Source organism: Nelusetta ayraudi, unplaced genomic scaffold, assembly GCF_046127955.1.
Source record: "Nelusetta ayraudi isolate G7.1 ecotype Tasmania unplaced genomic scaffold, CSIRO-AGI_Nayr_v1 ptg000284l, whole genome shotgun sequence".
Classification (NCBI taxonomy): Eukaryota; Metazoa; Chordata; class Actinopteri; order Tetraodontiformes; family Monacanthidae; genus Nelusetta; species Nelusetta ayraudi.
In genome coordinates, this window is record NW_027466332.1 from 55,769 (window position 1) to 71,886 (window position 16,118).

The 16,118-nt window shown below is 57.8% G+C and overlaps 2 protein-coding genes across 8 annotated transcripts; one reads left to right on the plus strand and one right to left on the minus strand.

Annotated features, from left to right (window-relative positions):
* Positions 1-346: 346 nt before the first annotated feature.
* On the plus strand, positions 347-12,816 carry kidins220b (kinase D-interacting substrate 220b). Of its 7 annotated transcripts, none has more exons than XM_076017222.1 (30): positions 347-517; positions 1,183-1,341; positions 1,478-1,576; positions 1,726-1,824; positions 2,258-2,356; positions 2,501-2,602; positions 2,719-2,817; positions 2,930-3,127; positions 3,264-3,362; positions 3,458-3,556; positions 3,647-3,745; positions 3,868-4,045; positions 4,198-4,362; positions 4,566-4,745; positions 4,839-5,004; positions 5,122-5,273; positions 5,693-5,982; positions 6,320-6,460; positions 6,602-6,857; positions 6,955-7,043; positions 7,162-7,306; positions 8,093-8,255; positions 8,336-8,514; positions 9,065-9,276; positions 9,594-9,713; positions 10,042-10,071; positions 10,341-10,472; positions 10,551-10,649; positions 10,761-10,979; positions 11,071-12,816. In XM_076017222.1, the coding sequence occupies exons 2-30, from the start codon at positions 1,210-1,212 to the stop codon at positions 12,238-12,240; spliced, it is 5,211 nt and encodes a 1,736-aa protein (XP_075873337.1). In that variant the 5' UTR covers positions 347-517; positions 1,183-1,209; the 3' UTR covers positions 12,241-12,816. The 7 variants fall into 7 exon arrangements, with proteins under 7 accessions (XP_075873337.1, XP_075873339.1, XP_075873338.1 ...); XM_076017224.1 differs by having other exon boundaries at positions 2,504-2,602; XM_076017223.1 differs by having other exon boundaries at positions 1,186-1,341.
* A 798-nt stretch (positions 12,817-13,614) lies between these two features.
* Positions 13,615-15,199, minus strand: sox11b (SRY-box transcription factor 11b). The gene has a single exon (XM_076017236.1). The coding sequence runs from the start codon at positions 14,999-15,001 to the stop codon at positions 14,021-14,023; it is 981 nt and encodes a 326-aa protein (XP_075873351.1). The 5' UTR covers positions 15,002-15,199; the 3' UTR covers positions 13,615-14,020.
* Between the last annotated feature and the right edge of the window lie 919 nt (positions 15,200-16,118).

Sequence of the window (16,118 nt, forward strand, 5' to 3'; positions counted from 1 at the left end):
ATTCCATTGTGTGGCATCAGGAAAACAAGGGCGGGGGTGATTTTCCTGGACACCGGAAGTTTGAAGGTTTTTGTTGCTGCGTTTCTCTAGACAATAACAGCCTGATTATAGAGCTTCCTGTTGGGGGACATAAGATGGAAACAAAGCAGGTGTTGATTGGAGCGGAACCAGTCCAGGCTGGTCGGTGGAGGCCACACTGACCCGGAGAACCCGGAAGAACCCCAAGAACCTGGCGGTCCGTCCCTCAATAGGAGCCCGGCTCGGGGCCCACTCCCTCGGGCTTTTATTTTGACAGGTCTCGGCGGAAGCACCCGGGTGGTGTCGGCCAGCTTGCTGGTGCTGTGATTGGCTCCCTGCGGAACCTCCGCTGCTGCTGCTTCTGCTGCTGGTCGAACCAAGATGGCTGCGGAGCTGCGACACTGACCGCAGAACTGCCGCCCGAACCCCGGCAGACACCGAACACCCGACACCCGGCACCGCAGCCCGAACCCGGACCCGAACCTTTCTCTTTGTTCAGGTAACGAGTCGCTTTTAATTCAGCATCCTCTGACGTCACCGCGGGATCAGCGACTAAGTGGGACTAAAGCGGCGGACCGGTTCCGAACAGATTCGACCTTTTCTCCGTTTAATTTTTCTCACATTTTAATTTTAATTTTTTTTTAATGTTGCGTCGAAATGACTTCATGACCGAGCGACGCCGTCAAGGTTGTTCACGTTACCGACGGATTCCGCTCGTTACTCGGTAACGCTGCGTTACCTCCTGTCAGCTCGCTGTTGCTAGGGGACGGCGGGCAGGGCGGCCTCAAATGAGCGCTTGATTCTCATCCAAGTGAAAACCAAGGTGGAGACCGCGTGGATTTTAAATCAGTCAGAGCTGCAGCTGATGTTGAAGAATGCTTTGATATTTTATTCAACATGGAATCACGGCAGCATTTTATTGTGAAATATGAACGCAGCCTTCCTGATTTTCACTGATTTGATTTTCTGATTATTGCGTCGGCTCTGAGTCGAGCTGTGATTGGCTGCTGTTGATGACTGAGAGTTGGGTGGATGTGCTCCGTGACGTCATCAGACCTGAAGCTCCGCCCACCATTACCATCACCTCCAGACTGTTGCATGCTGGGAGGAAAAAAACAAAACAAAATCAACCTGACGCTGATGCATTGCTCCCTGTCCCTCCAGCAGGGGGCGCAGTGAGCGGACGCCACCATGGACACCACCACATCCATCAAGATGACCACGCTGGCCATCCAGAACCTCTTCAGCTACGTGGAGGACGAGAACCTGGCGGCCCTGCGAGCCCACCTGGACCGCTTCAAGGAGGTGGACGGACGCAACGACGTACGTCCCCCCCCCACCCACCCACCCATTCCCTCACTGTCTATTGATGTGATTAGCTGAGCTCTGTGTGTGTGTGTGTGTGTGTGTGTGTGTGTGTGTGTGTGTGTGTGTGTGTGTGTGTGTGTGCGTGCAACAGAACGGACAGACGCCCCTCATGCTGGCGGCCGAGCAGGGCAGCCTGGACATCACACAGGAGCTCATCAGGAGAGGAGCCAACGTCAACCTGGACGACGTGGTCAGCACTCACACACACACACACACACGCACACTCACACTCACTCACACTCACACTCTCACACACACTCACACACACACAGCCCCCTAGACTCACGCAGCGGTTGCTAGGCGACAGGCCACTAACAGCTGTTTCCATGGCAACAACAGGACTGCTGGTCAGCGCTGATCAGCGCAGCTAAAGAAGGTCACATGGACGTCGTGAAGGAGCTGCTGGAGAACAGCGCCTACATCGAGCACCGCGACATGGTGACACACACACACACACACACACACACTCTGTCCCACCAGTCGTTACTCCTGGTTCTGATCCATACCAGCTGCAGTAGAATTAAAACCGCAAACAGGAAGTTGATTCTTATTCGCTTTCAGGTGAAACTCGCCGTGGTTTTGCTCTTTACTGCCCCCTAGTGGTTAAAAATGCACTAATGCGATCACAAGTGGCTCGCTGGAGACGCATGCTAATGCTAATGCTAAGTGCTAACAGCTTCAAGATGCGTACTTGTGATACGATCCCCCAAAACAGTTACAAGTGGCCAAGTGCAAACTTGGTCGCCCCCCCCCCCCTTCATTGATTCATTGCTAACTGTTAGCTGGCTGGTGTGTGTGTGTGTGTGTGTGTGTGTGTGTGTGTGTGTGTGTGTGTGTGTGTGTGTGTGTGTGTGTGTATTCTTTCTTCCAGGGGGGATGGACAGCCCTGATGTGGGCCGCCTACAAAGGTCGTCTGGAGGTCACACAGCTGCTGCTGGAGAGCGGAGCCAACCCCAACACCACAGGACAGGTCAGACACACACACACAACACACAACACTCAACACAACACACTGCGACACTCGCACACAACACAACACCAGAAAACACACAGACAAACAACATGGATGTGCGTATATCAACTGTGTGTGTGTGCGTGTGTGTGTGTGTGTCAGCAGTACAGTGTGTATCCCATCATCTGGGCGGCAGGACGAGGACACGCCGACATCGTCAAGCTGCTGCTGACCTCTGGGGCAAAGGTCAACTGTTCCGACAAGGTGAACACAACTACACACACACACACCAGTGGTCTCCACATGAGCAGCACACAGTTACCGTGTGTGTGTGTGTGTGTGTGTGTGTGTGTGTGTGTGTGTGTGTGTGTGTGTGTCAGTACGGGACCACCCCTCTGATCTGGGCCTCCAGGAAGGGACACTTTGACTGCGTGATGCACCTGCTGGAGAACGGCGCCGACGTCGACCAGGAGGGGGCGGTACTACTTCTTCTTCTTCTTCTTCTTCTTCTTCCTCCTCTCTGATTGCTCGGCGGGCGATCACGCGGCGTGTGTGTGTGTGTGTGTGTGACGTGAGCCGTGTCTCGGGCAGAACTCGATGACGGCGCTGATCGTGGCGGTGCGGGGGGGCTACGGCGAGGTGGTGAAGGAGCTGCTGAAGCGAAGCCCCAACGTCAACATGACGGACAAGGACGGCAACACGGCGCTGATGATCGCCGCCAAGGAGGGCTTCACCGACATCGTGCAGGACCTGCTGGACGCCGGCACCTACGTCAACATCCCCGACCGGGTCGGTCACATGACCCACAGCTGTCACATGACCCCAGCGGCCGCTGGACACCGCCTCACCCTGTGTGTGTGTGTGTGTGTGTGTGTGTGTGTGTGTGTGTGTGTGTGTGTGTGTGTGTGTGTGTGTGTGTGTGCAGAGCGGGGACACGGTGCTGATCGGGGCAGTGAGGGGCGGCCACGTGGAGATCGTTCGAGCTCTGCTGCACAAGTACGCCGACATCGACATCAGAGGACAGGTGTGTGTGTGTGTGTGTCTCTGTGTGTGTGTGTGTTTACCTGTGTGTGTGTAAGAGACGGAGTGTAATGTGTGTGTGTGTGTGTGTGTGTGCAGGACAACAAGACGGCGCTGTACTGGGCGGTGGAGAAGGGGAACTCCACCATGGTGAGGGACATCCTGCAGTGCAACCCCGACACCGAGACCTGCACCAAGGTGACGCACAACAGCCTACACACAGACACACACTCACACACTCACACAGGCAGCGGCAGGTGTGTCTCACCACACCCCCTGCTGTTCCAGGACGGAGAGACTCCTCTGATCAAGGCCACCAAGATGAGGAACGTGGACATCGTGGAGCTGCTGCTGGACAAAGGAGCCAAGGTCTCCGCCGTGGACAAGGTGGGCCAGGGAGAACCCCCGAGGTCACGTGACCAGCAGAACCACGTGACCAGCAGAACACCTTCACCTGAGGCACCCGAGGTCACGTGACCCTCCCTGACTTCCTGCTTTGCCTCCTCCAGAAAGGGGACACGCCGCTCCACATCGCCATCCGGGGGCGGAGCCGGCGCCTGGCTGAGCTCCTCCTCCGGAACCCCAAGGACGGCCGTCTGCTGTACCGGCCCAACAAGGCAGGCGAGACGCCCTACAACGTGGACTGCAGCCACCAGAAGAGCATCCTGACGCAGATCTTTGGAGCCCGTATGTACCTGACCCCCACTGACCCCCACTGACCTCCAGTGACCCCCACTGACCTCCAGTGACCTCCACTGACCCCCACTGACCTCCACTGACCACAACTGACCCCCACTGACCTCCACTGACCCCCACTGACCTCCCCCCTCTGTGTGCAGGACACCTGTCTCCCTCGGAGACGGACGGTGACATGCTGGGCTACGACCTGTACAGCTCGGCGCTGGCAGACATCCTGAGTGAGCCCACCATGCAGCCCCCCATCTGTGTGGGCCTGTACGCCCAGTGGGGCAGCGGCAAGTCCTTCCTGCTCAAGAAGCTGGAGGGTGAGTGGAGCAGGAGGAGCAGCAGGAGGAGGAGCAGGACAACACACACTAACCTCTGCCTCCTGCTCCTCCTCCTCCTCCTCTTGCTCCTCCTCCTCCTCCTGCTCCTCCTCCTCCTCCTCTTGCTCCTGCTCTTCCTCCTCCTGCTCCTCCTCCTCCTCCTGCTCCTCCTCCTCCTCCTCTTGCTCCTCCTCCTCCTCCAGATGAGATGAAGACCTTTGCTGGCCAGCAGGTGCAGCCTCTCTTCAGCTTCTCCTGGCTGCTGGTTCTGCTCTCCGTGCTGCTGTGTGCTGGTGTGGCCGTGGTCCTGGGCTTCAGCGTGGACGCCCGCCTGGCTCTGGCCGTGGCCCTCAGCCTGCTCGCTCTGCTCTACCTCTTCTTTGGTACGGAGCCCCGCCCACCTCCACACCGACCAGCCAACCGCTGCTCTCCTCCTCCCGCTGCTCGTGATGACCCTCTATCCTCTCCCTCCCCAGTGGTGGTCTACTTTGGCGGGCGGCGAGAGGGCGAGAGCTGGACGTGGGCGTGGCTTCTCAGCACCCGCTTGGCTCGACACATCGGCTACCTGGAGCTGCTGCTCAGACTGATGTTTGTCAACCCACCTGAGCTGCCAGAGCAGAGCACCAGAGCACTTCCTGTCAGGTAACCACGGTGACATCATCATGATGGTGATGATGATGGTGGTGATGATGATGGTGATGGTGATGATGGTGGTGCTCCTGACAGATGGTGATGATGTCATGTTGCTCCTCCCCCCAGGTTCCTGTTCACAGACTACAACCGTCTCTCCAGTGTGGGCGGGGAGACGTCCATGGCCGAGATGATCGCCACGCTGTCTGACGCCTGCGAGAGAGAGTTTGGCTTCCTGGCCACACGACTCTTCAGGGTGTTCAAGACCGAGGAGACCCAGGGTGAGACACTCTCTCTCACTCTCTCTCACTCTCACTCTCTCTCACTCTCTCTCACTCTCTCTCACTCTCTCTCTCACTCTCTCTCACTCTCTGTCACTCTCACTCCTTCTCTCTCTCTCACTCTCTCTCTCACTCACTCTCACTGTCACTCCCTCTCTCCTACTCTCCCTCTCTCTCTCACTCTCACTCACACTCTCTCTCACTCTATCTCTCACTCTATCTCTCACTGTCACTCTCTCTCACTCTCACTCACTCTCACTCTCACTGTTACTCTCTCTCACTCTTCCTCTCTCTCTCACTCTCACTGTCACTCCCTCTCACTCTCTCTCACTCTCACTCACTCTCACTCTCACTGTCACTGTCACTCTCTCACTCTCTCTCACTCTCACTCACTCTAACTCCTCCCCTGGCCCCCTCAGGTAACAGGAAGTGGAAGAAGACCTGCTGCGTTCCCTCTTTCCTGCTCTTCCTGCTGGTGCTCTCCTGTCTGCTCTGCGGCCTCCTGCTGCTCGCCATCTTCCGGCTGGACGGCGACAACCGCACGCTCAACGCCGTGCTGATGGGCGTGGCCAGCGTGGTGGGCCTGGCGCTGGTGCTCAACTGCCGCACCTGGTGGCAGGTGACCGACTCGGTGCTGCACTCGCAGAGGAAGAGGCTCCACAGCGCCGCCAACAGGATGCACAAGCTGAAGAGCGAGGGCTTTATGAAGGTGGGTGGGGCCAGTGGGGAATGGCGGTCAGAGCGACCAAGTCACATCCAGACGGGGAACTTTGCTGTGATTGGCTGACAGATCTGTTGTGTTGTAGTGCTACAGTTAAAACAAAAACAAACAAACAACAGGCACACAAACACCACTAAGCCGAGTCAAGGTGAGCTCGTGGCTCAGCTGTCCCCGCCCACTCCCTCTGATTGGCCCACAGCCGTGGAGTCTCAGGACCATCATCATTTTTTTCCTTATCATTAAGTCGCAAAGACCCAAATTTACTCCACAAAAATCCAAACTAGCAGCAGCAGCAGCAGCAGAGTGACTGTGGCGCCCCCTGCAGGTGCTGAAGAACGAGGTGGAGCTGATGGCTAAGATGGCCAAGACCATCGACGGCTTCACGCAGCACCAGACCAGGCTGGCGGTGGTCATCGACGGCCTGGACTCCTGCGAGCAGGACAAGGTCCTGCAGATGCTGGACACGGTGAGTGAAGGTCAGGGGTCAGGGGTCAAAAGTAGAGGGAAAGATAAGATTTGCTTCTTTGCTTCTAAGGGACAGGGAAAAGAGAGGAAACGTCGTCTTGACTGACCCCTGACCCCTGACCCCTGACCCTCCCCCCTGCAGGTGCGGGTGCTGTTCTCCAAGGGCCCGTTCATCTCCATCTTCGCCAGTGACCCTCACATCATCATCAAGGCCATCAACCAGAACCTCAACAGCGTCCTGCGAGACTCCAACATCAACGGCCACGACTACATGAGGAACATCGTGCACCTGCCGGTCTTCCTCAACAGCAGGGGGCTCTCCACCGCCAGGAAGCTCTGCACCGCCACGGCCACTGCAGGGCCAGCGCCCGCCAACGGGGACGCCACCGCCGCTGACGGTAGGGAGGGGGGGCAGGGGGAGGAGGAGGAGGGGTCAGCTGAGGGAAGCTCAATGACTGAGTGTGTGTGTGTGTGTGTGTGTGTGTGTGTGTGCAGGCTGGCACGAGGAGCTGGACAGGAAGTTGTCTCAGCACAGTCTGGGCGAGCTGACCAAGTTCGGCAGCAGGACCACACTGAACCGCCGGGTGAGTCACATGACCATCAGTCACGTGACCATCGGTCACCATTCTTCAGCTCACGATTCATGGGTTGATTTCTTTACGTTGTTTTGGTCATGTGACCGCCCCCTGGTGGTGTGAGCAGGACACCTACCGGCGGCGGCAGGTGCAGCGCTCGGTGACCCGGCAGATGTCCTTCGACCTGACCAAGCTGATGGTGACGGAGGACTGGTTCAGTGACATCAGCCCGCAGACCATGAGGAGGCTGCTCAACATCGTCTCCGTCACAGGTGAGGGACAGAGAGGCCACTGGACCTCTTCCTGCTCCTCTTCCTGCTCCACTTCCTGTTCCTCCTCCTGTTCCTCTTCCTGCTCCACTTCCTGTTCCACTTCCTGTTCCTCTTCCTGTTCCTCTTCCTGCTCCACTTCCTGCTCCTCTTCCTGTTCCATTTCCTCTTCTTGTTCCTCTTCCTGTTCCTCTTCCTGCTCCACTTCCTGTTCCTCTTCCTGTTCCTGTTCCTGTTCCACTTCCTGCTCCACTTCCTGTTCCACTTCCTGTTCCTCTTCCTGTTCCTCTTCCTGTTCCACTTCCTGCTCTACTTCCTGCTCCTCTTCCTGTTCCACTTCCTGCTCCACTTCCTGCTCCTCTTCCTGTTCCTACTCCTCTTCCTGCTCCTCTTCCCGTTCCTCTTCCTGTTCCTCTTCCTGTTCCACTTCCTGTTCCTCTTCCTGTTCCACTTCCTGTTCCTCTTCCTGTTCCTCTTCCTGTTCCACTCCCTGCTCCTCTTCCTGCTCCACTTCCACTCTACTCCATAGAGCAGGGAGCAGTAGTGCCACTTCACTTCCGGCCTCTGGAACTCCCATGATGCATCAGGGCGCGTCAGCCAATCAGAAGGAGCTGTGACGACAGCGGGAATTTAAAACTCTCTTCTGAGATTTTTTTCTGGCCTTTTATTTTGAAAGATTAAAATGGGGTTTTAAGCTGCAGTACCTCCAGTGGCCACTTGGGGAAAGACTCGTCGTGCTGCCATGTTGCCAGTCTGGTATCCAGTTGTGATAATAACCCCCCCCCGCAGGCCGCCTGCTGAGAGCCAATCAGATCAGCTTCAACTGGGACCGGCTGGCGTCGTGGATCAACCTGACGGAGCAGTGGCCCTACAGAACCTCCTGGCTGCTCCTCTACCTGGAGGAGACCGACGGGGTCCCCGACCAGGCCCCCCTCAAGACCATCTACGAGAGGTCAGCTGGGTGGGGGAGGGGCAGTTGGCCGTGTGGGTGGAGCCTCTCTGACGCCCCTCCCCCTGTCTCCTCCCCCTCAGGGTGAGCAAGAACATCCCCACCACCAAGGACGTGGAGCCGCTGCTGGAGATCGACGGTGACGTGCGCGGCTTCGAGGTCTTCCTGTCCTCCAGGACCCCCGTCCTGACGGCCCGGGACCTCCGCACCTTCCTGCCCTGCACCGTCAACCTGGACCCCAAGCTGAGGGAGATCATCGCAGGTGGGCCGGGTCGCCGCCCACAGGAACCTCTGGGAGAGTCGCTGGTCCAGACACCATAGACTCTCCGTTCAAACCGTTCTCTGTTCAAAGGATTCAAAATTCAAAGGATTCAAAATTCACAATCAATGATTCAAATGTACACAGCACATAAAGTGTTAATAATGAGGCAAATTATGGCATCCAAACAGAACAGTTTGTATCATCTGTGATCGATTTATTCCGATGATGTCATCAAAACCTCTGCCACTAAACTTGAGACACAAGGTCACATTTATTCCTGGTTCGGAAGAAGAAGAAGAACCATCATCAAACCTGAGGCTAGCTTAGGCTAACCTGAGGCTAGCTGCAGTAGGCTAGCAGCTAGCAGAGAGTTGGAGCAAACGTTAATAAACCCCTTAGACCAACCCTAACCCTAACCCAGAACGGGTGGAGGATCAGACTGGGGGTCTTGGTCCTCCTCTCCTACTGGTTGCACTGGGACTTGTGGACTCTGTCCTGCGCTGCTCTGGCTCATCCAGCGGTGGGTGCTGTTCTCCTTTTCCTCCTCCAGATGTTCGTGCTGCTCGGGAGCAGATGAACCTGGGTGGTGTCAGCTACCCCCTGCAGGAGGCGCCGGTGCGCCCCCCCTCGCTGTACTCGGCCGTGTCTTGCTCGCCCTCCGCTTCCTTCAGCGGGCCGGCCGGAGGGGGCGGGGCCTCGCCACAGCCACACAGCAGCTACTTCAGCGGATTGGCCGGCCCCCAGCACCCCTTCTACAACCGGGTGAGTCACTGTGCTCTGACAGCGCCCCCTCCTGGTCGGAGGTCATCAGCTGCGACAGGAAGTGCTAGCTCAGCTCGGCTCAGCTCGGCTCAGCTTAGTGGCTGGAGTCCCTGGAGCGTGGAGTGGAGAGGAACTGTTAGCCGCCAGCTAGCTGTTAGCTCAGGCAGTGGGCCACCAGTAGAAGAAGAATCCTTCGCAGTGCTTTTTGTGTTTTTTGTTTCTTTTTCTTTGTTTTTGTTTTGTTTGCTTCGTCTCCTCTCATTGGTTGGTTGTGTCTCCATGGTCATTTCTTTGATGTTTTGCCCCTCCCCCCTCAGCCATATTTCCCCCACCACCTTTACCAGCTGCCACGCCCACTCATGGTCTCCACCTACACATCTCACCTCCACCCACGCCCGCCTCCCAAAGCCAGCGTCAGGGACGCCCCGGCCATGCCTGTGAGTAAAACAAGCGCCCCCTGGTGGCAGAGTGACGCCTCCTGACTTGACTGTTTGACAGCTGGAGGTGAAACCACCAATGATGGAGGCCATAGCTGATGATGTCATCGCTCATGTTGATCATGTGACCGCACATTCTTGCTGTTTTCCTTTGCTCCTGTACTTTCTGGTGTTTTGTCCACTCGGGGCTTCTGTAGTTTCCAAACCTTAGCTTGCTGGTGACCATGTGACCTCAACTGACTCCGCCCACTCTGTCAGCCATCTTTGTCCTGCAGCTGCTTTCTCATCTGTCTGTCTGTCTGTCTGTCTGTCCCTCCCTCCTGTGCAGTCTAAGACTTCATCCCTCAGGAGGACCCAGGTACTGGTCTGTCGCTCCTGCCTCTTCTTATTTGCCTCCCTCTGCTCTGCCTACGACTCCCAGCATGCACCCCGCCTGGGTTTAACCCCCCCGCCCTCTTCCACTGTTCCTTCACTCACTCCCTGAAGTTCAGCAGTTTAACCTTTAGCCTCTGGGAATGGCAGCCGCATCACTTCCTGTTTGCACACAGACTCACCGTTCCCACTCCCTCTCTGTGTTGACGAGCTGGCGCTAAGCCCCGCCCCTCCCCCTCTCTGATTGGCCAGCAGGGCTCGGTGGTGTCGGCAGCGCCCGGCGTGCTGCTCAGCTCCATGAGCACGGAGGCCGTGTGCGAGCGCGTGCGGCAGATGGAGGGCATGGACCAGAGCATGACGGGACAGTACAGCGCCACCGTCAGGAAGGTGCGAGCGGCGCGCCGATGAAGCTGGTGGTGAGGTGGTGGCGGCGCTGCGATCTGATTGGTGGGTTCTGTCTCCCAGGCCAACGTCAACGGCCGCGTGCTGTCGCAGTGTCACCTGGACGAGCTGAAGAAGGAGATGAACATGAACTTTGGCGACTGGCAGCTCTTCAGAGCCATGGTGAGCCCCCCCCCCCTCAGCTGCAGGTTGCCATGACGACGTAGACTGAGTGTGTGTGTGTGTGTGTGTGTGTGTGTGTGTGTGTGTGTGTGTGTGTGTGTGCTGCTGAAGGTTCTGGACATGCGTCACATGGAGAGCCAGGTTCTCCAGGAGGAAGCAGCCAGTGAGCAAGGCAGCGTGCTGGCCGGCCACGCCGAGGGCGGCAGGCGAGCTCTGGCTCCGCCCCACGCCGGCGCCGCCAGCGGCGAGATGTACAGCTTCAACCTGAGCTTCGAGGAGCTGAGCACCGCCGGGCTGGAGGAGGCGCGGCACAGCAACGCCGTCTGGATGGTGAGTGTGGAGCCCCCCCCCCTCCCCCCTTGCCCCCCCTAACCCCCCCACAGCAGGCACTGCTAACTGTCCATCCCCTGCATGTCCTCAGGGGGGCGCTCAGCGCACGGCCAGCATGACCAGCCTCAACTCGCAGGAGTCGTCCAACGACATCGGGCGTCTGACCGACATGCAGCAGGCCGAGTACCGCAGCGCCTACCAGGAGTACATCGCCCAGATGTCCCAGCTGGAGCTGGGCGGGGCCGGCGGCGAGCGGCCCGTCCAACCGCAGCCGGCGCAGTTCATGACGTCATCGTCGGAGGACAGGAGCGGCGATGGCGTGGAGGCGGACGGCCGCAGAGCCGCGAAGAAGACCGGCAGCAAGGCCGAGAACCAGGACTCCGCCCCCAGCGATGGCCTGGACCCCATCACTGAGGAGGACGAGCGGGGCGACCACGGCTCCTCCAAGTCCCTGCTCACCCGCAAGACCTCTGGCGGCAGCGACAAGGGCGCTGGCGGGGGGGGCGGCCTCTTCCAGGGCGCCGCTGAGCTCAAGCTGAAGGCCGGTGGCGGGCCGCGCTACCAGAAGTTGACCAGCGACGACGACGAGTCCGAGGAGTCGGACAACGGGCCGCTGAAGAGGGCGGCGGTGGCGGAGGGCCGCGCCCCCCCCGGGGGCCCCCTGCTGGCCCTGAAGGGGAAGGACTACCTGGCGGACTCCCCGCTGGACAAGAAGGACTCGTCGGACTCGGGCGTGCGCTCCAGCGAGAGCTCGCCCAACCACTCGCTGCAGGACGAGGAGGCCGACCTGTCGCAGCTGGACGCCAAGCAGCGGGGGGGCGGCGGCCTTCCCGGCAGCCTCAGCGGCCTGCAGGACCCGGCCGTGGCCCGCATGTCCATCTGCTCCGAGGACCAGTGCAGCCTGCTGGCCAGCAGCCCCGAGGAGAGCAGCTGGAGGTCCTTCAACCTCAACCGCACGCCCAGCAACGTCACGCTCAACAACAACGCCAACCGCCAGCGCCAGCCAGCAGAGGGCTCCACCTCCACCTCCACCTCCACCTCCGCCTCCAGCCCCAACAACACCACCTCCACCTCCTCCTCCACCGCTGACATCATCATCTCGCCCACCTCCAGCGCCTCCACTGCCCGCCTCGGCCCCAACAACGAGAACGTGCGGGTGGTCCACCTGAAGAGGGGCCTGAAACCTGGAGACCCCCCGGAGATCTGCACCGTGTCCTCCGACACCGTCACCTTCGGTGAGGAGCGGGAGAGCATCCTGTGAGCCCCGCCCAGAAGAAGAAGAAGAAGAAGAAGAAGAGAGCACCGGCGGTCCAACCAGGAGCCTCCTCCCCACCAGGTGGACCTGGTCTTGGTGGCATTAAGGGGGCCAGAGCTGCTGGTGGTTCTGTGTTGTTGTTGTTGTTGTTGATGTTGTGAGTTCAGTAGTCGTCAACTGCAAGTTCAGTATCTTTATGTATTAGACCTAGAACCTGCACCATGCTGTCAGTCTAGCCATGTAGACCTGGTCCTGGGCCTGGCCCTGGTCCTAGTCTGGTCCTGGGCCTGGTCCTAGTCTGGCCCGGGCCCTGGTCCTAGTCTGGCCCGGGCCCTGGTCCTGGTCCTAGTCTGGAAACATGATGTAACCCCAGCTAGAAATCATGATAAGTGTGTTATTCCAGTTGGACACTAGATGGCAGCACAGGGCGGTGTCCTCATGGTGTGAACACGGTGTGTAGTTTAGATATTCTACTCTGAACCTTGTTTAAAGGCACTTGGTGGTTGTAATGTGCACTGAATGTGAACTGAGATTCTTGAGGTTCTGCTTCTGTTTGGTTTGGATGTGGTGATGCCAGAGCAGCACTAACCAACCCTAGCTAACCCTAGCCAACCCTAGCTAACCCTAACCAACCCTAGCTAACCCTAACCAACCCTAGCTAACCCTAGCCAACCCTAGCCAACCCTAGCTAACCCTAACCAACCCTAGCCAACCCTAGCTAACCCTAGCCAACCCTAACCAACCCTAGCCAACCCTAACCAACCCTAGCTAACCCTAGCCAACCCTAGCTAACCCTAACCCAGAATGAAGGAAGTATCTAATCTGATCTACTTGGTAGAACATTGAGGAGATGAGATGTTGCTGAGTGGAGGAGAATAAATCACTGCTGCCTGCAGGTGGCGCTCCTGGTGCGGCTCGGTGTTGTTGTCCAGCTTTTATTGTGAAATTGTGTTGACGTTTGCTGAAGTGTTAGACCTCAGTATTGTGTTGTGTGATGTCAGTGTCGTCTCTCCTGCATGCAACTGCTTGCTGTTGTGTGTCTGCTATCATGTGTTGTGTTGATATTTATCTGGAACCAATCGCTGCTCCTCTTACTGAAACTAATCAATAAATCAATGTGGTCGATGCTGAGCTGCCTTTTCATTTACTTTAATTGTCGCTCACTAGTTCCCATTGCATTGTGGGTAAACAGACTGAACGACGACCGTCCTGCAGACGCCCTTTTCTCCCGTTGCTCCTGAACGCAGCATGGTCAGGATTGACTGTCGACGCTGTGAGAACATGACGTCACCAGCAGCAGAGGAGCGTTTGGAAATTAAATCTTTCATAGTTGAGTGAAAGTATTGCAGCCAATCAGAGGACAACAAGCACAGCACGTGATGACTTCCAGCTGATTTTATTTTTCTCTTTTTTTTCTTACAAAAAATTCATGTTTCTACTTATTGCACCGAGATGACCAAAAACAGAAAAACTAACGAGCTGACTGTAAAAAACAAACCAAACTGAACAGTCCGGAACATAAAACCTCCAGCTGTCACAATAAAGGCCCAACGTCCGGTCTGCACACAGACCGGAAACAAAATCACACAACAAGTGTGTGTGACGTTAGAAAAATAGAAACTTGTGAGTGTGAGGTGTATTCGGTTCGGCTCCGTTCCGTGAACGCAACACGTCAACTTTCCAACTGTCCTGAACGCATCCGGGTCCTGGTTCTGGCGCGAGCACACAACAAGTTCATTTCAGTGTGGCTCCGGTCCGGGACCCGGTTCCGGTTCCTGCTGGACCATCAGCAGGTGAACACCAGGTCCGCCAGGTTGGCGTCCAGCCAGGTCCCGGTGATGGTCTCAAAGTGGGAGCCCAGCTGGTCCTCGGTGCCGCTCCAGTCCAGGTCCGTGTCCAGCAGGGTGAGGCTCAGGCCCAGGTCCAAGTCCGGCGGTGCCGGCTCGGAGGACGAACCCGCGAATTCTAGGAGGCTGAGCGGGACTTCGTCTGGCTCGTCGCCGGAGGTGGAGGAGGAGGAGGAGGAGGAGGAGGAGGAGCAGGAGGCCGGCGAGAGAAGCGCCGGGTCCGGCGGGCTGCCGGGTCCTGGCCCGCTGAGGCGACCGGACCCGTCTTGCTGGGGGTTCGGACCCGGCTCGTCCACCTCGGAATCCTCCTCCTCGTCGTCCGTGGAGTCTCGTCTGGCTGCGGTGTCCGGGCTCAGCACGATCCGGAACCGGGGCTCCCGCGGCAGCGTCGAGAGGTGGCCGTTGGTCTGGCCAGGACCCGGACCGGGACCTGAACCCGGGGCGGGCTTACCGGCTCTCAACTTGGCCAGCTTCTTGGCGGCTCCCTGGCTCCCCCCCTTGGCGGCGCTCTTCTGCGGACCAGGGCCGCCGGGTTTCCTCGCCGGGGACGCGCAGCCGTCCGTCCGGGACCTCTTCTTGGGCCGGTACTTGTAGTCCGGGTAGTCGGCCATGTGCTGCAGCCGGAGCCGCTCCGCCTCCCGGATGAAGGGCACCTTCTCCGGCTCCGCCAACATCTTCCAGCGCTTGCCGAGCCGCTTGGAGATCTCGGCGTTGTGCATGTCGGGGTTCTGCTCCATGATCTTCCGCCGCTCGATCTTGGACCAGACCATGAAGGCGTTCATGGGCCGCTTGATGTGGGGGGGCGGGCCGGCACCGGGACCGCGGGCCGACTCGTACAGGGTGCCGCGTTCCGCCTGTTGGACCATCTTCACTTGTGCGCCCTGCCGCTCGAACCGGACTCTTATTAACCGGCTGATCATGCGCAATGATGAGCCTCGGCCGGCCAATCACAGAGCCTCCTGGCCTGGTGTGCCCGCCCAGCGGCGGTCCAGCTTCATTTCTATTGGATAATGGGAGGTAGTGGGGGCCTGAGGGGTGGCTCCGTGCGTGTGCGCGTGTCCTGCCCATGCTGTTCACCGAGGTTCTTCAGTGAGGGTCCACCATGGGGTCCACGCCTTCATCAGTCTTCATCGCTGGAGGTCCAGCAGCACTTCCGGTTCGGAAGTGCTGCTCCGCTGCTTCTGGTTCCGGCTGGGCGGAGCTCACAGGACTCCTCGGCGGTGGTGGAGAAGCGGCTCTGTTGTGGTCCGCGGCCCAGCAACCTCCCGCTGGGGCCACGCCCCCTGACGGTGGAAGTGATGAGTTGCAAATGAGCCGCTGCATTCACACCCAACACATGCTAATGGTAACACACACACACACACACACACACACACACACACACACACATGCTAATGGCCAGCTTCAGGGAGGCGATTGCCACTCATTTGCATGTGTGTGTGTGTGTGTGTGTGTGTGTGTGTGTGTGTGTGTGTGTGTGTGTGTGAATGGCAGGGAGATCTTTTCATGTGCAGAGCTCAGATGCTATCAGCTGCTACTTGCATTTGAAAAGGCAGACAGCTGATTGGATGCTTGGTGTGTGTGTGTGTGTGTGTGTGTGTGTGTGTGTGTGTGTGTGTGTGTCTCTCTCTCTCTCTCTCTGTCAACAGCACATCTTTTACCTGGAAAAAAAATAATTCCCTACATACCACAGAACAAACTGAGTTGAAACAGCTTCTTTCTGCTGAGTCTGTCACTCAGTCTGTCACTCAGTCTGTCACTCAGTCTGTCTGTGTGTCTGTGTGTCTGTGTGAATCTGGACCTGCTGAGATGAGACGGAGCCTTAAGTTCCTGTTGAGATAAATGTGTCATCCTGTCCTCAACACCAAGTGTGACTTTGCCAATTGTAGTTTCATTGCCCACTGATCCAGCAAGATGCACGTGAGGTCAAGTGAAGACTCTAAACGGTCCGTAGGTGTGTGTGTGTGAGTGTGAATGGTTGTGTGTGTCCCTAACCCTAACCCTAACCCTAACCCCAGGACCCTGAGCTCGGTATGG